The sequence below is a fragment of the Canis lupus genome, chromosome 25, assembly GCF_003254725.2.
Source record: "Canis lupus dingo isolate Sandy chromosome 25, ASM325472v2, whole genome shotgun sequence".
Taxonomy (NCBI): domain Eukaryota; kingdom Metazoa; phylum Chordata; class Mammalia; order Carnivora; family Canidae; genus Canis; species Canis lupus.
In genome coordinates, this window is record NC_064267.1 from 43,048,179 (window position 1) to 43,076,132 (window position 27,954).

The 27,954-nt window shown below is 50.8% G+C and overlaps 1 protein-coding gene and 1 long non-coding RNA gene across 6 annotated transcripts; one reads left to right on the top strand and one right to left on the bottom strand.

Moving 5' to 3' along the window:
• Nucleotides 1–76: 76 nt before the first annotated feature.
• SPATA3 (spermatogenesis associated 3) lies at nucleotides 77–27,704 on the top strand. Of its 5 annotated transcripts, none has more exons than XM_049101281.1 (4): nucleotides 4,586–5,044; nucleotides 8,545–8,719; nucleotides 11,314–11,458; nucleotides 27,500–27,704. In XM_049101281.1, exons 1-3 carry the CDS (start codon nucleotides 4,723–4,725, stop codon nucleotides 11,417–11,419), a joined length of 603 nt encoding a protein of 200 aa, XP_048957238.1. In that variant the 5' UTR covers nucleotides 4,586–4,722; the 3' UTR covers nucleotides 11,420–11,458; nucleotides 27,500–27,704. The 5 variants fall into 5 exon arrangements, with proteins under 5 accessions (XP_025319189.1, XP_025319188.1, XP_048957238.1 ...); XM_025463402.3 differs by lacking the exon at nucleotides 27,500–27,704 and adding an exon at nucleotides 18,745–18,901; XM_049101280.1 differs by lacking the exon at nucleotides 27,500–27,704 and adding an exon at nucleotides 13,158–13,173.
• Nucleotides 1,187–4,534, bottom strand: LOC112669875 (uncharacterized). Its single transcript, XR_003142624.3, has 3 exons — nucleotides 4,261–4,534; nucleotides 3,804–3,913; nucleotides 1,187–2,210 (listed from the first exon to the last, which is right to left on the bottom strand). It is a non-coding gene; the product is annotated as an uncharacterized LOC112669875 (long non-coding RNA).
• Nucleotides 27,705–27,954: the final 250 nt, after the last annotated feature.

The following is a 27,954-nucleotide window of genomic DNA, read 5'->3' on the forward strand; positions in this document are numbered from 1 at the left end:
AGAGGGCGGAGGCCCTTGGTCAAGGCAGGAAGGGGTAGGGCGCGGGGGGGTATTGTGACATGCCCCAGGGAAGGGCGGCCTGTCCCGGGGCCCACCGAGGCCCGGGCCCAGAGGGGCAAGAGAGCCGGACCCGACATGGAGCCTGGGGACGGGTCCTCCGGGGCCGAGTCGCCGCAACAGGCCCGGGCCCAGTGCCTCGAGGGCCACGGCCAGATGCTGCTGTTCGGCGAGCTCTGGAAGCAGGAGTGCGGCCTGCAGGACGTTCTGGAGCAGGCCCCGGCCCATCTTTGCGCCAGGCCCTCGTCCACCCGAGCCTCGAGCGGCCACAGCAGCTCCAGCAACCGCGCCCCGCGGCGGCCCAAGCGCCCGGGCGACAGCCTGCGGAACAGCGCCCACTGCCCGGCCGCCAAGTCCCGGCGCTGCGCCCAGACGACGCCCGGCGACAGGTGCAAGGCTGCGGGCGCGCGCTCGGACCCCGAGGAGGCGGGGGAGGCGGGGGAGGCGGAGGCGGCGGGGGAGGCGGAGGCGGCGGAGGAGGCGGAGGCGGCGGAGGCGGCGGAGGCGGCAGAGGCGGCGGAGGCGGCGGCGTCGGGCTGCTGCAGGGGTCCCCGCCCGCCGCCCGCGCGCCCCTCGCGCCCCTCGCGCCCCTCGCGCCCCTCGCGGCTGCTCCTGGTGCTGTGCCGCGCGTCCGCGCTGCGCTCCGACCTGCCCCGGCTGCAGCTGCTCCTGCAGCAGGTGCACGCGCGGCGCCGCCCAGCGCCCGCCGCGCTCGTGGGGATCGTGGTGCAGCCGCGGCCCGAGGAGGAGGCCGAGGCGCGCCGCCGCATGGAGACCCTGCTCTGCAGCGCCTTCGCGCCGCACAGCCCCTCGGTGGAGGTGCACACCGCCCTGTTCCGCCCCAGCCGCTCCCAGGGCACCCTGGACGTCCAGCGCGCCCCCAGCCGAGCGCACCAGGCCCGGGCGCGGGGCTGCGGCGCCCTAGTGGATCAGGAGACGCAGACGGCTGGTGAGGGGCCCGAGGGCGGGCGGGTGAGACACTGCAAGGACGGAGGGGGTGCTGGGCTGGTCCAGGGTCTCGGGGACAGATCCCCCAGGCCACCGTCCCTCTCCTCGCGCTCCCACTTTACCCCGTGTGGGGTGAAGACTAATTAGAGTTCTCACCCCAGGTGTGCTCACTGCGGCAACCTCTGGTCACAAGTGTTCACATTTATTTAGTGGGTACAGTTACACTTCCCACCCATCCACCTAGCTAGCTCCTTTCCCCTCCATCACACTCTGGCAAGCTATGGATTTGGGAGGTTGAGGGACCCAGGCCCTCTCCCCATCCACTTATCCCTTGCATGGTTCTGTAGGCTCCTCCTCCAAGGGAATCAGAATTTACAATAAAGACCTGCCTGTTGTGAGGCAGGCACTGTTTTGAGGGCTTTTCAGGTCTGATCCTCGCAGCCATGCTCTGGAGGAGGTGCTGTGTCAGAGTAGCTGGCCAAATGCAAAATTCTTACTCAGCCCTTGAGAGCTTTCCTATCAAGGAATCCAGGCCTGTGGGCCCAGAGGGTTGGTGTGTGAGTCCAGGGCCCTGGACAGTGGGCCCTGGGATGAGCACCAGGTACTTGGAAGTCCCCTCCAGAGGCGGCAGCAGGGAAGAAGGAAGTGCTCCAGGCAGGGAGTTCCAACACCCGGTTGGTCACCTTACTGGTGACCAGAGCAGGCTGTCCCCTCTGAGGGCTAGTTACCCTTCCTGACATGACAAGAGCCAGTTGGTGTGTGAGGTGTCCTCCAGCTATAAGATGCGGGCTTCCGTACCAATGTCGGCAGGCTTGCTGTGGTGCCAGAGGGCCAGAACCACTGAGTATGCATTTTCACACCCTCAGAACCTTACCCTGACTTCGCATCCCTGACTTCGCATCCCCTTAGACTCCATCTTCTCACTTTCCCAAATGGCGCTTGAGGTTGTCCCATGGCTGCCATGCCGAGTAGGAGAGCCCCTTGCCCCTGGACTGTTCTGTAATCCTCAGCCTGGGCCAGAAAACCATAGGCCCTTTTGGAAAATAACCCCTTCGGGATGCCGTCTGTGAGGTGCCTTGGCCTTCATGATCCATGCTCAGTCTGCCTTCCGTGGTTTCCTGCTGCCTTTGTCCTCTTACCCTCAACTTCGAGAAGCTCCTACGGAGCCTCTTCTCTGGACTTTCGCCCTCCAGGGTCTTCCCAGCCTGGAAGTAGGGAAGTCGGGAGGAGAGAAGAAACAGGGCTTTAACACCATGCAGCCTATGACCTGGGGCTCAGAGAGGGAGGGGTCACTTCCAGTTGGGGATCTCGAGAAAGGTGTATGAGGAGGTGGGTTCACTTGAGATGGATCTTGATGATAGACGTGTTTTGACAGAGAGGGAGATGGGCCTGATAGGGAGGAAGGGCTTTCACAAATGCAGGAAAGCAGACTTCCATGCTCATGGCTGGCAGGAACCGGACAGGTGGCAGCGAGGTGGTCAGTGGGCCTGGGACACCGGTCTGTGACTATGTTACACATGAGTCGGACTTCCAGCTAGGGACTTGCGCTCCAGCTGGAAGGCCATGGAAAACCTTCTAGTAAAGTATTGCAGTCCCATTCTTCCTCATCCCTCTGGGGCAACCTCTCACTTCACGGGTGCCCTCTCCTAGCTTCTTGGGACCACCCTTCTAAAGAACCCACCCATATTTTCTTCACTGCCATAGAAAGACTCCCCACTCCTCTCGAAGCCTGACCTTCTATGTTTCTCCCATCGCCCTCCCCAGACACAGGGACCTGCTTTCTGTGCCATTTGGCTCCTTGTTGTGAAAATGGCACATTTCTTTCATCGCTACCAGGAAATACTACCCATGTGTGTTCACCCTTTATCTAATTCATCTAAACCAATGATTCTCAGCCAGGGGCAGTTTTCACACATACACACACACACACCCTCACACACACCCCAGAGACATTTAGCACTGGTTGCCACAAATGGGGGAGGGGGCCGGGTAATTGCTACTGGCATCTCATGGCAAAGGCCAGGGATGCTGCTAAACTTCCTAAAATGCACAGGAGAATTATCTGGCTCAAACGGCAAAGATTTATCTGGCCCCAAATGTCGACAGAGCTGAGGTTTAGAACCTCTGGTTTAAATCAGGTTGAAGCCCCAGGCAAAAACCCACTGGTGTTTGAAAATCTAATTTTGCAGAGATACATGCCTGAGGAGTTCCTGACCTGTCTGCTAAATCTGGACAGGGTCCCTGACCTGGGTTTCCAGTCTCTCTGATTCTAAGTCGAATCACCCAGAGGGACCCGTTGCTCTTGACTTTACAGAATTACCACCTTCGTTAGACTCACCTGTTCCTTGAACCAAATTTACAGCTTTTATTGATCTGAGCTGTCTTCCACTTCTATCTTGGTGCCTCTTTTTTTTATTCAATCTTCTCACTCAAGGGAATTTTTTTTTCCCATTGATTTGTAAGGCCTGTGTAATGATCTGATTCCCTCTTGCCTTCTGGAATCATGAAATGAAGGAGCCTTGAATGGGAATTTAGCCCTGTCGATGCTTCCACCCAGCCCTGTGATCTTGGAAGGTGACTTAACTTCTCTAAACCCCAGTTTCTCTTCTGCAAAAAGAGAATCATTAAGGTCTTTTCAGACTCTAGAATCCCTAATATATTTTTCTGTCTTTTCACATCTCATATCAGATCTGGCCTCGTGTGGAAGTGTCTTCTAGCTATATCTGCCCTAAACCCTATCCTGGGGCAAGAGCATCGCCCCCCAGGAGCATGGGGTTAACAGTTAAACATTCACCCACCTCGTGATGCGTTAATGGCAGGTGTAGTCTTCTAACGTGAACACATTCTGCATTGTAGTCACAGTGTGACGTTTAGGGTTGTCTTTTTAAAATGCCTTACCGCTTCCATCCTAAAAGGAAAATCATGTTTACCTTCCAGGAATATTCACAGTCCCCTCATTGACCTGACAGAGTTTGAGGTTTGAGAGGTAATTGGTTGTTGCCAGCAAATGAGTTCAAAGAAAGTGCAGTTTTCCAAACAAAACCGTTATGTTTTATAGGGGGAATTCTTTGGCCAAAAGCAAGGGTTCTTATCAAGGTGGGGGTCCCTAGCCCCTTCCCGGGGTGAGGAGGGCAGATTTTGGAGAAAGGGAGAAACCACTTTAAGATCATCTGAATGGGGGCAAAGCTGAGATGGGAGAAGCCTGTGGACGTCCCATGGACCCCCGAATCTTCAGTAAAATTACCAAAAACTCACAGACTGCATGGTGAAGTAGTTTGTTTGCTTTTGGTATGTGGAGCCTGGTGATATTGCTGAGCGTCCCAGCCAGGGTGTCTGAGAGCCACACAGAGAGCGCATAGGGACCCAGGAACACAGCAGCAGAGGCGCTCTGGTCGCAGAATCGCGGGGTGCCAGGGTGTCACAGGCCCCGTGGCCACGCTGAACCAGGTCCCTGAGGGCCCCGTGGCTGCCTTCCGCCCATCCCAGTAACTGGGGGGGAGGCAGGACTGGCAGGCTGCTGTGGGCTGAGAAGAGCCCTGCCATAGGAACCACCTGGCTTATTGTGACCTCACAGGAGGGGTGGAGGTGACTATTCTCTGTAGGTCCATCCCGTGGCCAGAGCCTTCCCCCAGGGCAGGGGCAAACGGCCCCTCCAGGAGGGAGCCGGAAGTTTAGGCAGCTCCATGTAGGTCCACGTTTAGGTGAAGAGAACCCACCATGAGGAAGGGCAAAAGGAAGAAGCCAGAGTCCAGACGCCGTGGCTCCACCCCACAGCAGGCCAGCTCCGAGGCCACCCCACAGCAGGCCAATTCCGAGGCCACCCCACAGCAGGCCAGCTCTGAGGCCATCCCACTGCACACCAGCTCTGAGTCCACCTCGCAGCAGCCCAGCCCGGGATCCACCCCGCAGCCCAGCTCTGAATCCACCCCCCAACCGCCTGCACCCCAGGCTGTCCCAGCTCCCGAAACCAACCCCCTCACCCGGAGCCTGGTGCCTCAGGACACTAACACAAAAGCATCCTCTCGATCCAGGAAAACAGGTGGGAAAACTTCTAACTCAAGAACTTCTGGCCTTCCTGCTGATGGACCCCCAGGGTCTCCTAGAAGCAGAGTCATTTCGGGTAGTAGTCCATGGTTGGCGTGTATTCTGGAACGGTGGTTGTTGACGTGTGACAGTTTGGGGGTTTGTTTTTACCCAGGAGACCAGGATTCCTGGGCTTTGCCATTCCTCACCACCCTGAGGCCCAATGAAGAAGGCAGCTGCACATACATATTGACATTTCACTTGGCTCAGTGGTGATACTTGCTTATTAGGAGTCAGAAGTGCCATGTGGCTGCTCAAAAATAAAAACCAAGGATGTATTAATAGAAGTTATATGGTTTAGGACAAGGGAGGTGATCATACTCTGTCCTCATTAGGCTATCCTTGCGTCCTGTAAAAGATGCCTAGCAACTCAGTCCAAAGTAGATAATCCCAAGAAGATAATGGGGGATGAAGGGGTGAGAAAGCAAGAACCATTTGATGTATAAGATTTGGTTGAAGGAACTGGAGGAAATCTGTCAAGTAACAGATGTGAGTAGACTCGTGGCATGTTGCCCTCAGATGTCTAAGGGTTGCCAGATAAAATATAGGACACTCAGTAAAATTTGAATTTCAGATAAGCAACAAATACTTTTTTAGTGTAACTGTGTCCCAAATATTGCCTGGGCAGTCTGTATCTTTATCGCTAATTCTGGCAGCCTTACCCATGGAAGACACTATAGACAGGCAGGTTTCTGCTCAACATGAAGACATTTCCAACAATTAACTCTGTCTGAAAATGGAATGGCTGTCTAGGGAATGTGGTCCTCCATCTTCTCGGGTAGCCAGAGTCTGAATGAGCATTGGATTGTGTAGAGGGAATGAATTCAAGTCGAGTTCGGGAGATGGGCTGGGTAATATTACTATTACTACTAATAATAATAATGGTAGTAACTAACAGTTATCACTGAGCACTTACCACATACCTAGCATTCAGCTCAGCTGTGTGAACCTTTCTTAACAGTCCTACAAAGGAGGTGTTATCATCATGCTCTCCCTTTTATAGATGGGGAAACTGAGGCTCAAAGAAATCAAACAATACACTCTCAAGCAGACACTGGTAACCCCGAAAGGGGGACTTCCATCTATTCTGACTCCATAATCCTCATTCTTAACTGCAGCATTGATCTTCTTGTCCCAAGAGTCCAGTGGTTTCCCCAAGAGGAAGAACACCCTTCTCCAAGCTTCTCTTGGCTTCACCATGAGCCAGTACCAATGGCTCTATGGTCCTAAGCAGGCCACACTCTCTGAGCCACAGCAAATTCCTCAGGGATGGTGTGGATAGAAACTGAATGTGAGGTGTGAGTGAGAGAGCTAGCTCCAAGCAGTCGCTGGGACAATGGAATCTCCGTGGCTAAGAATCAATTCGTTCTTAACATGTAGAAACAGTTTTGAGTGTTACATATTGCATATATTGTGATCATCAACCACTGGGGTAAACATTTCTGGATTACGGCCTTCAGAACTGATATCTGTAGAAAGCAAAATGCTCCACCCCCACATCTGTTGAGGAACGCGTGTGGCTCACTCCTGGTGAGGAATTCTGCTTATTGGGAAGGCTAAGCAGAAGACAGTGATGGCCTGCCCATGGCGACCATGGACACCCTGCATTTCTGCCAGAGGAATCTTCTCCTTTAGAGCCAGACTGGGGGAAAAAATGTTGGTGATAAGGAATGAAGGCCTGTACGTAAGGACACCATTTTCTAAAATTCAAATCTTTTATTCCTCAAGATTTTATTTATTTATTTATTTACTTACTTACTTATTTGTTTGTTTGTTTGTTTGTTTGTTTGTTTGAATTGGGGAGGGACAGAGGGAGAATCTCAAGCAAACTCCACACCAAGCGTGACGTGGGCCTCAATCCCACGACCCCGAGATCATGACCTGAGCTGAAATCAAGAGTTGGACGCTTAACCGACTGAGCCACCCACGTGCTCCTAAAATCCAAATCTTTTTGTACGCAGAAAACACTGTAGTTCGGAAAGTACAACCCTTGGCCTAAAATGACTGTAATCAAAAGATGGACGATAACAAGTGTTAGGGGAAGCTATGGGGAAACTGGAACCCGCATTCAAGGCTGGAGACAATGTGGAATGGCGCAGCCGCTGTGGGAAACGATCTGGCAGTTCCTCAGAGGGTCACACGTGAGGTTACCATATGATCCAGCAATTCCACTGCTGGGGACTTACCGAGAGAATTAGAAGCAAACATCCATACAAAACCTTGTACGTTCACAGTGGCGTTAGTAGTGATAGCCAAGAGGCGGAATAAACTCCCTGTCAACCACCCGATGAATGGATAAACGTGTGGTGTGTCCGTGCAATGAAATACCATCTGGCAATAGTGACACATGCTACAACGCCAGTGAGCCTCAGACACATTAGGCTAAGTGAAAGAAGCTCACCCCCCTCCAAAGACCACATATTGCATATGATTCCATGTATAAAATGTGCAGAAGAGGCAAATCCATTGCCAGGAACTGGGGAAGGGTGGAGAAAGCCAGTGACCTCTAAAGGGCCATGGGATTTCCTTGTGTAGGGGAGGAGAGATGAGAATATTCTGGAATTAGACAGTAATGATGGTTTTTACACCTTTGTTAATATACCAAAAACCATTTTAAAGGGTAAATTTTATGATACAGGAGTTAAATGTCTATTTAAAACAATTGTTTTAACAACAACAACAACAAAAATATAAGTCTTGGCCTTTTAGAATCCCTTCCTTCCCCATATTCCAGAAGTATCTGTGGTGGGCAGGTCTACAGAGGAAGCGTGCAGCAGCGGCCAGGTCAGTCACTGGCCTCATGGAGCTGACGCTGGAAGAACGTGTACCTGTGTCAAGAAGCCAGGACTGAAATCGTTCCAGGAGGAGGGCACTACCCGGCCAGAAGTCGCCTGTTCCGGCACCACCTCTGAGTCCTACTGGGGTCCTCAGCAGAGGACAAAGGGGAGAGAAGTTTAGGAAAGGGGTTCAAGGACTGTAAATCGGAGCAGCAGCCATCTGCTAGATAAATCAATGAAAATAACGAAATCAACTAAAATAAATCCAGAAAAATGGAACATGTTCCAGCTGCAGGCCGCCTGTCGCACCACTGTCCTTGTTTGGGAATTCCAACGGGGGGAGCACCAGATGAGTTAGAACCCCTAACTTGGGGTGAAGCTGAAGCCCCACTTCTTTAATCTCTTTGTTCTAAGGGCACATCCGAGGTTCTATGAGCCTCGGGTTCCCCATTTGTAAACTGAGAATAACCGTGTTCCCCTCGGCAGGACTGTCCTGAGGCGGAGAAGGATGTGAGGGACAGACAGCGAGCAGGTGCACGCCGCGAGGGCCAGCTTTCTGAAATGCCCTCCAGTCTCTGAAACAAGCAGGTCCCCGTGCTGCTAGCCTTCTCCCCCGAGCCTCCCGAGGGGCTCCCGGAGGCAGGGCGTCCCTCACGTCTCTCCTTCTCTGTCCATCCAGGGTCTCTGACTCGTGCGGGCCCACGAGCCTTCTGTTCCTGTTCCTCTTGCCCTGGCAGCTCTGCTTGCTGGCGTCGCCTGGGCCTGTGTCACAGCCGCATCTTTGATGTCCTCCTTCCTCGGGCCTGGCCGACCATGCCAGGGAGAGGATCCCCAAGCCTCCTCACTTTCTACAGGTTCTGGAGCACGTGGGGGGCTGGGCCCTCAGGGCTGCTCAGTTCCCGGGGCCCGGCTCTGCCCTGGACCATATTAGCAGCCACTTCTCCCTGGGACTCCCAGGCGGGAAGGAAGCCTCTCCGGGGTGGCCACTTCCTGGGGTTTGGCGCCCTGCCCTTTCTGACCAGGCCCATGCCCCAGGGTTCCCCACCTGCACAGGGAGGTGCCAGGTTTCTTCCTTACCTGGGAATTGCTTGGTTAGGAGGCTCATGTATCTCTTCTCCATAGTCATACTCCTTCTTCACTCCCAGTGCTTGGACAAGTCCCTGTCACTCAGGGCTTTGTGATCGAATGCTCTGTTTGGCCACCAGCCTCCTCTCATGACCCATACCAGAGCTGAGAGCCTCAGGTTCTTGACCTGCCTATGAATTTCCCTCAGAATTTTTTTAAAGATTTTATTTTATTTATTCATGAGAGTCACAGAGAGAGAGAGGCAGAGACACAGGCAGAGGGAGAAGTAGGCTCCCTGCGAGGAGACTGATGCGGGACTCGATCCCAGGACCCTGGGATCATGACCTGAGCCAAAGGCAGACGTTCAACCACTGAGCCACTCAGGTGTCCCTTTCCCTCAGAATTTAGTGATAAACACTGATTGCAGCTCACATGGCCCATTGGTAATAACAAGACCGCCCTTCTGAGGGTTTCACCCTCTTTCTGGCAGTCTCCACAGGGGACATGACCCCCGGGCTGGCCTGTGTGTAGCAGGGCAGGCTCCCACAGCATCATCCGCAGCACTCACCCACCCTTTCCTCTCCCATGAAGCCATCAGGTGAAAGCCACCTGGCGGTGGCTGCTTCCACTCACAGGAAGACACCCGTGCAGAAAACCAGACCAAAGATGCCAGTCGGCTTTCCCAGTGATGCAGTGCTATGTGCCTGCAGACCCCCAGCCCCAGGCCCCAGAGTACCTGCACCTGTACTCAGGGTCTCACCAGTGTCCACGAAGAGACTTCCCACTTGGGCATCTCATACCCCTAACCCAGGAGCAGAGCCCACCCACCCCTCACCCTCATCCTGCTCCTCTTCCTAGGTCTCTCCCCCCACCACACCCCCTCCCCATCCTTGAAAAGCACCATCTCTCAGACATAAGAGAGGCAAACAGATACCCAGGTGTGTTAGGAGGACATGTGTAGAGCTAAAAGCACAATCCGGTAAGTGCCATCAAGGAACAACCTGCCTGCCACTCACCTTTACTGACTTTCCTCCCACACGCTTAGTATTTCTGTCCATCTGGTGTCGAGCCAGGCCACGGATTCATATCACCTAAAGACCAACAGGTGGGAACACCTATTCTGCATAGAATACTAGGCGCTGTGAGGAAAACCAGAACACGGAACTTGACCCCTTAAAATCATACAGTCTACGTGGTTAGCGGAGGCATGTGCATTTAGAAACTAGGGTGGAGGGCAGCCCGGGTGGCTCAGCGGTTTAGCACAGCCTTCAGCCCAGGAGACCCAGGATCGGGTCCCACATCAGGCTCCCTGCATGGAGCCTGCTTCTCCCTCTGCCTGTGTCTCTGCCTCTCTTTCTCTCTGTGTGTGTGTGTCTCTCATGAATAAATAAACCTTTAAATAAGAAAGAATTTAAATAAATAAATAAATAAATAAATAAAACCGAAAGAAAGAAAGAAAGAAAGAAAGAAAGAAAGAAAGAAAGAAAGAAAGAAAGAAAGAAAGAAAGAAAGAAATTAGGATGGAAGCCCGAAAGTGACCTCTATCCCATAGATGTTCAATGAGCTGCAGAAATAGAGTGCTCACTCCCAAGTCGGGGCCCAGGGAGACTTTGGGTACTGCGGTGAGTCTAAAGGTATCTTGGGATCTTTCGTGGCTTAAAATAAAAAAGAGCATTCTAGGTGGAGGGAAAGGTAAAAGCAAGGAGGCTCGGAATTCGGGAAGTGAGGGGAAAGAGCAGAGATGCCATCTGGCCAGGGAAGCCCTGTAGTCTTCATTCTGCTCAAATCGTAGCACCAGCTTCCATAATCTTTCCATTTCCCAGTGGCGTGGAATGTGGGATCTTGACTTTAAATACACATTCACATTAAGTACGATGCCCTAGTTTAGCAGGATCGTTGTCAAAATGGACATTGCGTTTTGGGAAAGCCTTCCTCACAATTTTTAGCATGATGGTACGTTTTCCTTGCCTGTGTGGTGAGTGTCACATGTGGTGTCCTCAGCTCTTCATCTCCAGAATGGAGCCACACGATAGAACCTACTTCTCAGGGTAGTTGTAAGGCTTGAGGGAGACGCAGGGTGTGAGATGTCGAGCACGGGGCCTGGCACACCTCGGCCTTCACCACTTCCCAGCTCTGCTCCCTGAGCGTCCGAGGAAGCTGGCATCCCAGGCTTGCCCATTTTCAAGTGCAGGGGGCCTTGTGGCAGGGATTTATTGGATGGGATGGGCAGAGCTGTATTCCCTTGTGAGGAGGATCAGTACCTGGGGAGATGGGCATTCCTGGAATCCTGAGGGGACCCTCCCATTTCTGCCTCCTCTGTCTGTAGACAGGCACCAGAGTCCCAACTTCCTCCAACCTGTGGGCTTTCTATTTTGCTCTACAGAAAACCTACAAGAAAACACTCAAGTCATCGTAATTCGCGTGCTCCGAGCTCTCAGGACTGCTGCTGTGGCTCTGGGGGCCCTAGGAGCTGCGTATTACATCATTGAATCCTTGTGAATACACCCCCCAGGCCCGTAGTCCAGCAGGTACGTGGATGGCCTCTGTGCCCACTCTCGCCCTTGCAGAGGGAACCCCAGGCCCACTGGGTCACCTCGCCAGCAGCACAGGGCTCAGGGCGTGTCTGTCCCTTCTCTGAATAGAGGTGGAATTTATGGGTGGACCAAGTCCCCAGGCTCTCAGGGGAAGCTTAAGAAATGAGTGACTTCCTGGCCTCAGGGTCATCTGGCAATGCTCCCTCAAGCAGCCCTGACACTCTTGGATAATGCTGGTCCCATTATTGGGATTGTCAAATCAGAGTTCCCCCAACCCCTCTGGTCACAGATACCAGACAGGAAGAGGCAGGAGAGCTGGCACAGAGGTTCTTACCCCTCTTAGGGACTTTCCTTGGAACTTTCTCCCTGCCAAGAAAACTTTCCCTTCTGAAGTGCTACTTGTCCTTTATGACCTGGTCCCATTTCTTCCATAAGCTTCAACCCCACTCCACTGCAGCTCCAGTGATTTCTTCCATCTTTTTTTTTTTTAATTTTTATTTATTTATGATAGTCACACAGAGAGAGAGAGAGAGAGAGAGGCAGAGACACAGGCAGAGGGAGAAGCAGGCTCCATGCACTGGGAGCCCGACGTGGGATTCGATCCTGGGTCTCCAGGATCACGCCCTGGGCCAAAGGCAGGCGCTAAACCGCTGCACCACCCAGGGATCCCTTCTTCCATCTTTTTAACACTGTTTTCTCCAGCCTATTCCATCTCATATTGTGGATGGTTTTTTGGCACACGTGTGGCCTGTCTCTGCAACTATACCTATTGCGAGATCCTGGAGGGCAGGGAGCATGCATTACACAACATCTCCAATCCTCCCCTTTGCAAGCCAGGCTCCTAGATGCAGAGCCTGAGGCAGGGATTTGGGTGCACAGGATTTATAAGGGAAAATGGGAGTGAGGAAGGTAAGAGAGGACAGAGGAAAGAGTGGAGCAAGGAGGAGGTCTCAGTTGGAGTTCAGCCTCAGCCTGACCCCAGGGGAACTCTGGGGCATGAATGGTCTCACCAAGCTGGTCTCACCTTGGAGTGAGAAGATTGGCCTTCTGTTCCCTTCCATCACTGAGTCATTGGCAACAGGGGTGGGGTTGGGGAGTGTATGTCTTTGTGGAAAAGTGGATCTCACAAGAGCTGGGGAATGGATGCACCGGCCCAGAAAGAGGATCTGGGTGGGTTCCAAGAGTGCCCACAGTTGTCCCCATAGTCAAGTCCATCTGCAGCGAATGCCTGATAATGGGGAGTGGTCAGATGGTAATGGCAGCTTTTCATCCCACCTCCAGAACTCCACCAGCCACAGGAATGCACAGGGAATGGCCACAGTGGGGCACTAGGTAGAAACAGATGCTCAAAGTATCTCAACAGCCCAGCCCCAAAAGTAGACTCACCATCTGCTCAGGGCCTCTGCTGTCTGGAAATCAAGGGACATCCATGGAAGAATGGAAGCACCCCAAGTTCCTGATATACCACAGCAGCTGAGAGCCTCACTTTCCCCATCTATAAATAGGGAAGATCATGATACCTATGTCTTGAGATTGTTGGAGTATGAGATAAGGAGCTCAGAGGACAGGTCTGGCCAGCTGGCAGGTTTTGTTACTGTTACCATTGTGGGAGTGGAGAGAACCAGTCAGAGCTGTAGGTTCTGGTCTTGGCTCTGCTACCTGGTAGCTGGGTCTTTTTTTTTTTTTTTTTAAGATTTTATTTATTCATGAGAGACACAGAGGGAGAGGCAGAGACACAGGCAGATGGAGAAGCAGGCTCCCTGCAGAGAGCTCGATGTGGGACTCGATCCCAGGACTCCAGGATCATGACCTGAGACAAAGGCAAGACGCTCAACCACTGAGCCACCCAGGGGTCCCCTGGTAGCTGGGTCCTAGGGGATGCATTGCTTAACCTCTGTGAGGGGAATGTCTTTGCTAAAGTAGGAAGAATGGTAACTACCTCCAAGGATGATGGTTTTGAGGATTAAATGAGGGGACATTCAGACAGCCAGGCCCAGTCCCAGGGGTTGAGTAGATGGTGGTGACTGGCAGTCTAAAGATTGCCCCTGAACTAAAGTGTTTTGTCCTAGAGGCTCCTTACATCTGGGCCCACGGTGTCCCCTTGCGTTCTGCCCCTGGAGACAGGCAAGCTTGAGGTCAGATCCCCTCCCACATCCAGTATCTCTGGGACCTGGGGCAAGTTCCTAAACTCTAGACATCTTCTTCTTCTTGTGTAATGGTGGTAATAACAGTACCCCTCTCACTAGGTTGTTGGGAGGAGTGGGTGAAAAATACACACATCGAACACTTAGGGCCTGGCATAGATGAGGCATTCAAGACGGCCGCCACCCCATCATCATCATCATCAACATCGCTTCTTAAACTCAGCATTCCCCCAATTTGGCCGACTTCAACACCTGCAATATCACTTAACTCCTTTTAAAATTAGCTTTCTTTTTCAAGGGAAATTTCAGTCTGGCCATAAATGGAAAAATCCAATCGCTTGCCATAAAAAGACTCACGGTAAATATAAACCCCAAATGCCGTGGAATTACAGCTGATGAGGGTGCCTAAGAAAGGCTCAGCTTTCAAGGCGGTGCCCTGGGGGTTCCAAGGACATGCGTTGGACCTTGAGGCAGGCAGCTCCCGGTGCTGTCTTCCACTTTAACCAAGGTTGAAAGGTGACAGGAACGGCAGGGATCTGGTTGCTTAACGTGGTGTCAGGTGCCACCTGAAGCATCGCATTAGTTCACACCGCCCTGAGCCCTGCGTGGAGGGGCCCAGGGAGGGGAAGGGGGATATCGTTGATAGCAATGTTGATAGCAAAGGGGGAAGACGAGAGAAAGGGAGTGTTATGGAACCCCACCCAGGGCCTGGAGCAGGTTAGTGCCCCCTGGCACTAACTGAGAGTGAATCGGTGGCAAAGCCAGCAAGACTCCCCAGAGACTGAGGCTGTGTGTTGGGGGTCCCGGGGGTTCAAGTGGCCGGTGGGGCTTTGCATCACTGACATCACTTAACAAACTTACAAATGCATGCTGTGCATGAGCTTCACACAGCTCACCTCTTTCTTCTGCTCCAAGGGGTGACTCCTTATGTCTTCTTAGGGAGTGCCTCTTGCCTGATGCAGGGTGGGGGTGCCGAGTTCTCAGGGCCAGATGCAACCAGTCCAGGGCCAGAACTCCAACCTGACGGGCTAGTCCTCCCAGGGACAAACTTCATCCCCCCTTACAGAGCTGTCCTGTGACCACTCTGGTTTCCCTTGAGGGAGAGGGAGACTGTGCCACCCACCTTGAGTGGCCTGAGGCAGGGTCCTTTCCTGGCAATTCTGGTGAGGTGGCTTTCCCCCATGTGACCCACTGCTTTTGTCAAATTACTGTTCCAGCACTGGGATGGAATGCTAATTGGCATTGGGGCACTTGAAATGTGTTTTAACTGACTTCTGCAGGGCCTGGCTTCTTGCAGATTTGCTTCTGCCAGAGACTGTGCTACAGTGTCCTAGCCCAATCAGTGGACATGGGGAGTCTGAGGTCTGAATTTGGTACCACCAGCAGGGGTCAGGAGAGGACTTTCTAGAAGCCTAGAAGTTGCAGTGACATTTCCTAGACATTAGTCATCCATAGTGTCTCCCACCCAGACTCCCCACTGTCCCCCACATGAAACCCTGCAAATTATGTAAACGAGCAAGTGGGTCAGCACAACCATCACATATCAGCACCGACCATGTGCCCTGCACCACACTGGGTACTATGAGACATGACAACACAGTAGGCCATGGATGGCCCAGGTCCACCAACAGGCCAAGCCTAGGTTTGGGACTCTAAAGTCTGGTAAAGTCTGTGGATCTAGGCTGGCCAAGGCACCCAGACAAAAGGGGCAGGCGATAATAATCCACATGGGAGCACAAATTCTTATCTGACATCCAAGCTAAAAGGCAGAGTCCAGATGAGGAAAAAGAGTGTTAATTAAATTATGCATTCATTCATTAAAGATTTCTTATGTACCTACCCTGTGCTATAGGAGTAAAACAAGAGACACAAGAGGTCCCCCCATCACCCACCCAGGGAGCCTGCATTCCCATGGGCACAGAGAGACAATGGACAAGTTAATGAATAAACAAGATCACTTGATTTAGTGGCTAGTGTCATCAAGGAAATGAAGATATACAGTTGATCTGATAAAGGGCAGAGAAGGGCGGGTGAGCAGGAGGGGTTGCTGCTGGACATAGGCTGGTCTGTGGAGGTTTCTCTGAACTGAGATGCATATGGCGGAAGGAGCCAGAAGATGGAAATCCGAGGGAAGAGTGTTCCTGCAGACAGACTAGCAGATCCAATAGTTAGGCAGGAAGGAGGAGTTTAACATGTTTGGGTGCCAGAGAAAAGGCCAATATGGCTGGAGCTCTGCAGGTCAGGATGCCACTGGAGGGGAGACCAAGGTCAGACAGGGCCTCGAGGATTTCTGTTGTGTTCTAGATGGGTTGGAAGCCCCCCAGAAGCAGAGCAATAGCAAATTCTTCATGGCACTTCCTGTGTGCAAGCACTGTGCTGGGTGCTTTACATATAGTAACTCATTTCATCCTCCCCTCAAAGGGGAGTCTCTCAAGCTGCTGGTTTTAACTTCAAAACAATCACAGTGCCTGTTGGATAGAGGATGGGGAAGGGGGAGGAAGACCAGGGGGGAATCATCTGTACTGGCCTAGGCAGGCAAAGATGGTGCTTGGACCAGGGGGATAGCTGCGGAGGGCAAAGTGACCAGGGACATGGTGGGGAAGGAATCAGCCAAGTCTTGCTGATATAGATTGGATGATATGATGAGGGAAAGGGAAGCCTCATGGAGGACTCCTTGGGGTGCCATTGCCAGAGGCACAGGGCACAGGAGGGAATGGAGATCAAGAGTTCTGTTTTGTTGTTACTATTGAGTTGTTGGACTACCAAATGGACATGTCACGGAGGCAGGTGGTTATATGGAAGTCACAGGAAAAGCGGGGTCTTAGCTCTAAGTGTAGGAGTAAGAGCTGAGATATATAGCCCCAGGCAGTGGCTAAGATGACTCAGGGAGAAGACAAAAATAGTGCAGAAAGCCAGTCAGGAACCCAAGCCAGGAAGATGCCATTTAGAAGGCTGGTAGGGAAGGAAGGTGCCAATGGGGAAGACACCTGCTGTGGGTCTGCTCAGGTTCTAGGCAAGCACACCGGGTCCCAGGAAGTTCTCAGAGATAAAGAGAGCAGATAGGTTTAGGTCAAAGAGTGGCATCCACAGGTAGGGAAAGGCAGCAAAGAGACAAGAATCTCAGGGGAAGGGGCTGGTTATCAGGGCTGTGACCTCTGCTGGTAAGGATCCTGCTGCTACATTTCTGCTTATTATTCTGTCCCTCACAGTGTGGACAGACAGACATGTGCTTCCCTATCCTGATGCAGGGACCCACCCCCCTCTGTAAACAAGTGAACAAAGGGAGGGCCCTGCCCCAGCACTCAGGTTCACAGCCTCATTGTTTCTTGGCTGGATGAGGTGACCCAGGCGCTTACTGGACTCGCCCTTCCCAGGCATCCTGCATGTTCAACCCTCTGCTCTCAGTGCTGATCCTTTCTGGTGCAAAAAGTTTTCCCTGCTTCATGAGAAGAATTCCTTAGCTTGACAGTTGAATGAAATTTACCTACCTCTAAGAGTTATGGCGCTTTGTCAACTGTAAAGTGTTCTGCTCTGACTTCTCTCTTTTTAATTCAGCTGTAAAATTGAACGTGTGAATAGGTAGGTTTCCAAATGCCACGAGGCATTTTAAGACTTGATTTGATAAGTGGAATGTGCGTTAGATCATTTGATGCCACAAATTTCAGAAAACCTTATTCAAGATGGTAAAAAGGAGGGAGGCCTGGGTGGCTCAGTTGTTGAGCGTCTTTGGCTCAGGGTGTGATTCCAGTTGGGGGATCAAGCCCCACATCGGGCTCCCTGTGAGGAGCCTGCTTCTCCCTCTGCCTGTGTCTCTGCCTCTCTCTGTATGTCTCTCATGAATAACTAAAAATCTTTAAAGAACAACAACAACAAAAACCCCAAAATGGTAAAAAGGAGATTATCTCAGGGAACAATTAGGAAGCATCAGGGGTCAGGAATGGTTAACTGAACAGTGTCATCAGAGACCTGAGGACTTATCCAGCTTTCAGCTCTGACACCCCCCAGCAGAGAAGGGGCTAGTTCCCCTCACGGGCAGACAGCTGGAAGAGTTCCCAGAACCGTAGCCTCATACCCTGACAGCCAGAAGCAGGAAAAAGGGCACCTCCTGCTTATGTCTTTTCTTGAATTAAGTTTTTCCCAGAAACCCTTGCCCCTGGCATACTTGCCCTCTAATTGGGGTGACATGCCCCTGAATTGGGTCTCATGCCTCTTCTTAAATTAATAGCACAGGGAGTTGAATTATCATGACTGGATTGCATGAATCCAGAGCTACGCCTACATTCTACCCCAGGTCTGGGGCTGAGGCTGTTTCCCTTTGCTGTTAAGCAAAGAAGTAGACCATCCAAACTAGATGGGACCCCCTGCCAGCAGCACCCACTACGATAGGCAAGAGTGATACAGAAGCAGAGTGTAGGATGAACTCCAATGCCCAGACCTGTTGTCTCGGGCAAGTGCTTTAGCCACTGAGAGCCACCCTGAGGGTATGTGCAAGTCAGTGTTGCTGTGCGTGGTTGAGCTACACTGAGTCATCCTGAATTCCTTAGGCTCAGCAACTAGACCCTGTGGAAAGGAAACCATTTGGTGTCCTTCTCAGCCCAGAGACTAAAGAACCATCGAGGGGCAGTGGTAAAGCCTCCTCTCTGGGAAAAAGTGTTTCTAGAATCTTCTTTCTTAAAGCTTGGTAAGCCCCTCTCTTAGCATCCCACCAATTATGACGAGGCACTAACAGCAAGGGGCTGCTTCCCTCCTCTTTTTTGGGCACTAAGCATAGTAAAATTCACGCCCCACAGCTCAATTTTGGTGGAGTGAGGCTCTATCACTGCCACTGGAGACCTGGGGGCGGGGAGAGGAAAAGAAGGCGCCAATGATGACTGAACCAAGTGCTTGCCAGGCACTTTGCATAAGCGCATTACAGCCTGAAGAGAAACACCAAGCTCTAACTGGCTGTGTTTGGATGAAAAGGAGAGTGGACAGGAGAATGGAAGAAATTTGAATCCTAAATAAATTTATTTTTCCACAGAGGATCTTAGCTGCTGAACCTTCAACCCACGGGGTTGCAAAATTGGAAAGCCACCAAAACTCCAAGGTCGTGGAATATCATCTAAGCTAATGGCTCTGTCCTTATTTTTCTTACAGATCCAGTTTCCATCAAGGATCTCTCTTGTCACCAAATAGAACAACAACAAAAAAAAAGATCTCTGTTTCATTAGTGTGTTTTACCCATAGACACAAAGTTGGACTTGGCAATGGGATGGAATGACTTTGTGAGCCCCAGGCAAACGAGGGAGGGACCCTGCGGTTTGGGGACCACAGACCCGAGAGGGGTTGGCTTCTTCTGCACATACTCACCAAACAAACTGTTCCTGATTTTCCCACTCTAAAAGCAAGAATTGTACAACTCAATCCAATACCTAACATAACGGTCAACTGCACTTCCATCCAGGGGTGATCCCAGTTGGTGGAAATAGGAGCAACATGGTGGCCCCTTTCCAGGCTTGCACCTGGGGGAACAGAGGCTCTGTGCCAAGGAACACTGTCTCTAGGAAATGGCTTTATTTAGCTTCATGTATAATGGGAGCAGCACAGGGATAGGGCTAGGCACCACTCCCAGCCTTGTGGTCTGACCTGTGACTTAGCTGCACCCCACCAGAGCCTGGTGGGTCTTGAGCCACTGAGGCAGAGATCTCAGTTCAAAGTGATCCCAGGAAACACCAGGAGGGGAGAGGGGTGTGAAACAGGGAAGGGATGACAGTCAAGTCAGGTGCAGTGACCACTGGGGACAATGGAAGCTTAGTTCTGCTGGGGCAGCTGGGGGTGGAAAGGGACCATATACCTCAGAGTAATCCCAGTAGAGGCGGGAAAGCTGGATGTTTCTATACCCATCCCATTGGTCTTCAGTAAAGGGCTGCTGGAATGGAGGTGCTTAATTCCCCCAGGACTTTCTCATCCACTCCAGAGATGGAGCTCCATGGCAAAGAAAGGTAGATGGCGGCAGTGTGGAGTCCAGATTGCCCTGAAGCCTCAGTAATGGCCAGGGGATGGGAGGGGGTGGTTAATGGGGAGGAGAGCTCTGAACTCAAGTAAGCCATGCGCAGAGCCATGCCCGAGGGACCCGCTGTACCTCTAAGAGCTGGTGAGGACAGCTAGGAACCAGCAGGACAGCCCTTGAGGAGGCAGGGAGCCGGCCTACTTGCAACAGGGAAGGTGGGATTGGCAAGGTGAGCCGGGCCAGGTCCCAGGAAGCCCAGAGCCCATTCACCACCTCCCAATCCCAGGATTTTCTTTCCTAAACAGGCACTGGTAGGTGGGGAGAGGGTACACCACCTCTAGGGAGCAGCCTCCCTAAGAAGAATGCAGACTTCGCGGGTCAGGGAGAGTCATGCTGCAGGCCGGTCCTGCAGGCCATAGACATGGTGGAGAGGACTGGGGCCCATGGCTTCTGCCTCTGGTCAGCCTGGCTCCTCTGACTGAAGACCTTTAGCTCCTTCTTGCCTAGCCTATTCATTGATCCCTTTTCATAAATGTCAGACAACCTAACCCAAACTGGCCTCAACAAAGTGGGGATGTATTGACTCCAATAAAAGTGGAGAGAGAATTCCAGCTCAGAGGTGGCTTGTTCAGGGACCTAGGCCATGCCCCCAAACCTGTTTCTATCTGCTTTAGCAGAGTCACTTCCATTCTCAGGCAGGCTCTTCCCACAAAGGGGCCAGATGGCTGCAGCAGCAACAGCCCGGTAGCCTCTGAAGGTCAAATCTGGCAGGTAAGGTGGTCTGTTTCCCAGCAGCAAAGGGCTCTGATTGGCCTCTCATTAGGTCCTGCATCCATCCTGGAACCCATGTTCTGCCCAGGGGAATGCAATGCTCTGACTGGCCAGGATAGAACCACTTCTGGAATTGAGGGTCAGCTCCATGGAGAGTCTGAGGATTGAGTGCAGAGTGCAGGGAAAAGGCCAAATTGTAGTTTTGGTAACATGTTACCAAAAGAAATGGGAATAGATGCTAGGTAGCACAGATATGCATTTCAGGTGGCTTTGGCCCTGCAATCAGAGCCCCAGTGCTGGCCTCCACTCCTGCCCTCTTTTCCTCCACTCCCACTATTTCACCAGAGTGAATGCCTGAGTAGCTAGGAGCCAAGAATTCACAGTTGCCTTGACCCACAGACCCCTGATGTTTGGATTCCTCAGGGCAGTGGTCACCTGGGCAGTCTGACCCTCCCATCCCTGGGAAATGTGACTGGTTGTCACAGTGACAGGGAGATACCATGGGCTGCTAGTGATGAAGGCTGAGAATGCAAAGCACAGGACAGCCCCACACAACAAAGAGTTATCCCACCCAAAATGCCAATGGCATTCTTATTGACCATCCCTACCATTGGGGCTCATCTGTAGATGCTCTCCTACACTGGCCTTGCATTGGGTCTCCTAGTACTTGTCATGGACCATAGGCCTTGAAGAGTGGAAACCATGCGTAATAGATGGCCACATGCCAAGCATCCCCCATTACTCTTCATCCTACAGTTCTGTTGGCATTTCCACCTCTTCCTCTGTTGTTAGGTCCTGGGGCAGGACACCAGGTGTTTTGCCTCTCTTGAATCCTTCCTGACACATAAGAGAATAGAATAATAGAATGAATGAATAAGGCTGCCCTGACTGGGACAATTTTTTTATAAGCTGAGATTTGGGTTGGACCGCTGTATTCAGAGTGGTTTATAAATGTGATCATTGGATTGAAATATTAATTACCACCAATTTCAAGCAATAGCCCCAACAGGTGCTTTGAAAAAAAAAATAAGATTTTATCTATCCATGAGAGACACAGAAAGAGAGGCAGAGACACAGGCAGAGGGAGGAGAAGCAGGATCCATGCAAGGAGCCCAATGCAGGACCGGATCCCAGGAATCCGGGATCAGGCCCTGAGCCAAAGGCAGACGCTCAACCACTGAGCCCCCCAGGCGTTCCCCCAACAGGTGCTTTGAAGAGGGAAGTTTAAAGCTAGAAAGAAGCGTGACCAAGCATATTTCTGAACAGAGGTAATAACTAAGGCTACTGTGGCTGTGGGTTTGGGGTCAGCCTGGCTAAGTCTAGGCCTATGGGTCTAGCATCTTCCCCAGACTGGAGTCAGACCTTGACTCTGAAAGTCTCTAGACCAGACTGGCTATTCATGAGAAAGTCGGGTCTGTCCCACTGAAGTAGTCCTTCCAAGGGTGGAAGAGGTACATAGGAAGAGGGTACAAGAGGCAAAGGCAGAGCCAAGTCCAGGGTGCCCTATCTTCCTGCAGTTGCCCATCTGGCCCACCCAGCTCATTGGTGCCTGGTCCTAGACCAAGTCCTGAGCTTTTCAGATACTACTCTGGTCTTCATCCTTCCCACCCTACTACCTCCAGAGGACAATGACTCTTCCATTGGCCATGAAGCCTGGTGGCTTACAGGTTAGATAATGAGTAGCCAGGATCAAGGGAACTAAACTGGCAAATCCAATCATAAAACTGAGGTGGAGGGATCCCTGGGTGGCGCAGCGGTTTAGCACCTGCCTTCTGCCTTTGGCCCAGGGCGCGATCCTGGAGACCCGGGATCGAATCCCACTTCGGGCTCCCGGTGCATGGACCTGCTTCTCCCTCTGCCTGTGTCTCTGCCTCTCTCTCTCTCTCTCTCTCTCTCTGTGTGTGACTATCATAAATAAAAGTCAAAAAAAAAAAAAGCTATATGTTAAAAAAAAAAAAAAAACTGAGGTGGAGTACATAAGGGCAGCCTCTTCCATCTCCTCTGGGGTCCCAGGCTCCCTACCATGTTTGGCAGGGCAGTAAATCAGGCCTGTGGCTGCTGGTAGCTCATCAGAGGGAGGGTAGCTCTTCGTGCTGCTGCTGCTGCTGCTGCTGCTGCAAGTTCCAGCTTCACTAGGAGAATCTGAAAGAATGTCTCTTCCAGGAGAGCCCCAGGCACCTCCTCCTCAGTGTATGCAGGGACAGTATATACCTTAGTAATACACAGATACTAGACACACACTCACACAGCCAGCCACGGAGACTCAGAGCAGGAATGTGAATTGGCAAAGTGCTCTCGTGAAAAATCCATGATACATTCCTGACCAAAGCCAGGAACTGAGCCATGAGCTGGCAAAAGGACTGAGGCTGAGAGGTCTTGAGACACCTCCTTGCTAGGAGGCTGCCAAGGAGGGAAGTATCCAAAGAAGAGGGCCAGTTGGTCTCAGCTGCTGGGCTAAAGTGGGGGATCCAGGCTCAGACCCCTCTGGGAGATTGAGAGCTAGAGTTCTGTTCAAGTCTGGGGAGACTGATCCCCGTTAAGAAGGTCATAAAATAGGACAACTCGGGTGGCTTAGCAGTTTAGCACCGCCTTCAGCACAGGGTGTGACCCTGGAGACCCAGGATCGAGTCCCGAGTCAGTCAGGCTCTCTTCGAGGAGCCTGCTTCTCCCTCTGCCTGTGTTTCTGCCTCTCTGTGTGTCTCTCATGAATAAATAAAATCTTTTTTAAAAAAAAAAAGTTCATAAAATAGATGAATGGGAAAGTTTGCTTGTCTTCCATTAGACTCAGGAAAAGGGTCTGGGTGAGCCAACCTCATAAAGATGCAGAACTTCTAGGATTATATTCTCCTTTATACCTTTCTCTTCCTTCCCCTCCACTTTTTCTGTCTTTCTCTCGGCTGCCCACCTCCAGTGGTCAAGGGTGAACTGCTTGTACCAGGTCCTGGGAACTCTGATTACACCAGAGACACTGGTGTTTGGACTGCAGTCTGCTGCAGGATGGCACTGGGATTTAGTTTCATCTACTGGTGCTCTATTCTACAGGTGTAGTAGGAGGTGCTTTTCATGAGCTGATAATGCATCTTCAAGGAGTTCTGTGTGTGGAAAAATCCCAAAAATACAGAATTGCTCAAAGAGCTCTTAGCAGGTCCCTGGGTGAGCCCCTGGAGCTGGATAGAGCTGATGAGGAAAAGTGGGATGGAGGATTGTTTGGGGTCTACTTTGCATTTTTGGTGATTTGCATTTCGTACATATTTAGGGACATTGCTTTCTCTGTGGGAACAAGCAAAAAGAAAGTCTTTTCGTTCTGGTGGGATTAGGAATTGATTTGCCCATCTCTCTTCATCTTACTCACTTAGCAAAACCAGGTGCCCTGGTTCAATCTAATTCTCTGTCCGGGGACACCTGGGTGGCTCAGCGGTTTTGAGTGTCTGCCTTCATCTCAGGGCGTGATCCTGGGCCCAGGCATCAAGTCCTGCATGGGGCTCCCTGTGGGGAGCCTACTTCTCTGTCTATGTCTCTGCCTCTCTCTATGTGTCTCTCATGAATAAATAAAATCGTTAAAACAACCAAAAAAAAAATTTGCTGTCTCCTGTGCACATCCAGAGGAACTTGGGCAAACGCAACCATGCCACTGGAATTAGTACATTCACGACCTCATACTCCAAGGAGGCCTCAGTGCTGGCAGGGATTGAATTACCTCACATTTCCCTGATACTCTTCTGCCTTCAAACTACACCACCAAGTCTCCCCACCTACCAGCCCCTCTCTAGTCAATATCCATGTCCCCTTCACCCAAGACCACCAGACATTTGATTTCTGTCACCACAGAGATAGATCTATTGTTTTGCCCACTCTGGAAACTAAGGTAAGTGGAATCAACCAGCATGCATTCTTGTATCTGGCTTCTTTTGCTCAAGAGTTTTTTTTTTTAAGATTTCGTTTATTTGAGAGAGAGTGAGCAAGCACAAGTTGGGGGAAAGGGCAGAGGGAGAGGGAGAGGGAGAGGGAAAAGCTCCCTCCTCAGTGATCAGGGAGCCTGACAAGGTGCTTCATCCCAGGACCTGGAGATCATGATGTGAGCCAAATGCAGATGCTTACCCAACTGAGCCATCCAGGTGCCTCTCAACAATGTTCTGAACCTGATTTATACTCTCATACATATCAATAATTTACTCCTTTTTCTGAGTATCTCCATCTTTGACCATGCCACAATGTGCTTATCTACTTGCCTATTATGGACATTGAGATGGTTTCCAATTTGGAATTTTAAAGTTGCTATGAATATGTTTGTATGATTCTTTTTTGGTGGACTAAAAGTTTTCATTTCTCTTTGGCTCCACCATCTCACCCTCCTGTACCAGAGTATGAGAAATCTGGGTGCACCACACAATCTGACCATTAAAGAAGTGAATCAGGGGATCCCTGGGTGGCGCAGCGGTTTGGCACCTGCCTTTGGCCCAGGGCGCGATCCTGGAGACCCGGGATCAAATCCCACATCGGGCTCCTGGTGCATGGAGCCTGCTTCTCCCTCTGCCTATGTCTCTGCCTCTCTCTCTCTCTCTCTCTGTGACTATCATAGATAAATAAAAATTTAAAAAACAAGTGAATCAAAGCATGTTACTACTGTGCAAAACACTCTCTGATGACCTAATGACAGGATACTTAATTATAATAAGGAATTATTCTAAATTTTTATTTTTTTATTTTTATTTTGTAAAAGATTTTTTTTTTTTTTATTCATGAGAGACACAGAGAGAAAGGCAGAGACATAGGCAGAGGGAGAAGCAGGCTTGCTGAGGAGAGCCTGACACAGGACTCGATTCCAGGATCCCGGGATTAACCTGAGCCAAAGGCAGACCCTCAACCATTGAGTCACCTAGATGTCCCTATTGTAAATTTTTATTATTTTTTTAAGATTTTATTTGTTTATTCATGAAAGAGAGAGAGAGAGGCAGACACACAGACAGAGGGAGAAGCAGGCCCCTCTCATGGAGCCCAATGTGAGACCTGATCCTAGATCCCAGGATCACACCCTGAGCCAAAGGCAGATACTCAACCACTGAGCCAGCCAGGTGTCCCCCTATTGTAAATTTTTATTTTTTTTTTAAAGATTTTATTTATTTACTCATGAGGGATACAGAGAGAGAGAGAGGCAGAGACACAGGCAGAGGGAGAAACAGGCTCCACTCAAGGAGCCCGATGTGGGACTCGATCCAGGGTCTCCAGGATCACGCCCTAGGTTGAAGGTGACACCAAACCACTGAGCCACTGGGGATGCCCTATTGTAAATTTTTAGATGTGAAAATGACTTTATGTTCAGCTTAAAAGAAGTCCTTAAAAAAAGGAGTCCTCATCAGAGATACACATAGAAATACTTATGGATGAAATACTATGAATATCAGGGAGATGAGAAATAAGGAACAGATGACACAAGGTGGGGCAGCCCAGGTGGCTCAGCAGTGTAGCACCGTATTCAGCCCAGGGCCTGATCCTGGAGACCAGGGATCGAGTCCCACATCGGGCTTCCTGCATGGGGCCTGCTTCTCCCTCTGCCTGTGTCTCTGCCTCTGTGTGTGTCTCACGAATAAATAAATAAAATATATTTTTTAAAAGATTTTATTATTTATTTGTGAGAGACACACACAGAGACAGAGACAGAGACAGAGAGACAGAGAGAGAGGCAGAGACACAGGCAGAGAGAAAAGCAGACTCCATGCAGGGAGCCCAACATGGGACTCGATCCCGGGTCTCCAGGATCAGGCCCTGGGCTGAAGGCAGCGCTAAACCGCTGAGCCACCTGGGCTGCCCAATAAATAAAATATTTTATATATATATATAAAAAAAAAAAAGATGACACAGGGTGGCCATGAATGGGTCACTGTGGAACCTGTGTGATTGGTACATGCTGAGTTCATCACATGCTTCTCTCTACTTCTATGTTGAAAGAAGACCAGAGCCAGACAGAAGTTAAAGCAGTGAAGGCATATTTTATTCTGGAAATATTGCTGTGGGGGGGCAGGAGGGGAAGGGACCTCAGTAGAGAACTGAACTCCATTCTGAATAAAAGGACAAGTGGAGATTTATAGGCAAAGGAGCAGGGTGGGGTCAATGAATGGGAAATTACGAAGAAGGAACATGGGGAAAGGGGAAATTCTGGCTGAACCAACTGGATAGGATTCTTGCTAAAGACAGGCCAGAGTAAAAAATGTTGAGAGGGATGGGTGAGGAATTTGACCAGGTATCAAGGGAGTTCAGATACCAAGGGTAGAGGATTCTGTAAACTGAGCCAGCAGGATTCCCGCTAAAACTGGACTAAACAGGCCAAGGTCTGGGCCAGAGGAGCCTGGTTCTAATTATGTTAAGAAGAGAGTCCTTGCCAGTGTATTCTTGACTTAATTTTTAAAAAGATTTTATTTATTTGATAGAGAGAGGGAGAGAGAGAGAGAGAGGGAGAGAGAGAGAGAGAGAGAGAGAGAGAACATGAGCAGAGGGAAAGGGACAAGCAGATCCCTCTGTCCCCAGCAGGGAGCCTAATGCGCGGCTCTATTCCAGGATCCTGAGATCATGACCTGGGCCAAAGGCAGACGCTTAACTGACTGAGCCACCCAGGTGCCCCAATTCTTGACATTTTAATTTTAAAAATCCTCCAGTGGCCAGTGGGCCTGACAAGGCCCCTCCCTCTTTGACAGCATCTCCTGCTCTGCCCACCTGCTGTGCTCTGGCTGTGACGACCTCCCTGCTGTTTCTCACCAGTACCAGGCATCATCCCGCACTAGCCTTTGTGCTGGCTGGTCCCTGTGTCTGGCACACTCTTCCTCATAGCCCACGGCTGTGTGGAGCTGTAGGAATTAGAAAAACAGCAGGTGCAGGAAGGACTCTGTGACCTTCCCCTGAAGCAGGTCATAGACCCTCAGGTGAGAGGTGGCCTCTCTATACCCACAGGAAAGGAGCAACCTTATCTCCAAGACACAGATGTCCCACCACATTTTCTTACACCTCTTCCTTCTTCCTCAAACCTAGCATTGAAAGGCTCAGGTTTCACTGCTTCAAGTCTATATTTCCTGATAAAGGCTCCCATATTGCATAACATATTAAATAAGTTTCTGTTATTAATCTGTTTTTTTGTTACAGACTCCCCAGCCAAGAACTTAGAGGGATAGAAGGACAGATATTTTTCGTCCTCTACATTTGCCTTCAAGCCTTTGCTCAAATGCCATTTTCTCAATGAGGTCCACCCTGACCACCTCCTTAGAACTGCAAACTCCCACTTGTCTCTATTCCCATAGCCCTCAGTACTCTCGGAAGTGCTATAAAATTTACTTACTGCTTATGGTGATTATTTATTGCCTGTCTCCTTCTTCTAGCCTGTAAGATCTACCAGCCAGGGATCTCTTTATTTTGTTGTCCGCAAATATATTGCCAGCTCCTGTAACAATAGCTGGCATACAGAAAGAATCAATAATATTTTGAATTGAAAGAAAGAGAGAGACAGAAGCAGGGAGGGAGGTTAGGGGAAGAAAGAGTGCAGTATGGCATATTTTTCTAGGGGGACAGGGCCGCATCTGGAGGCCCTCTGGTTCTACAGG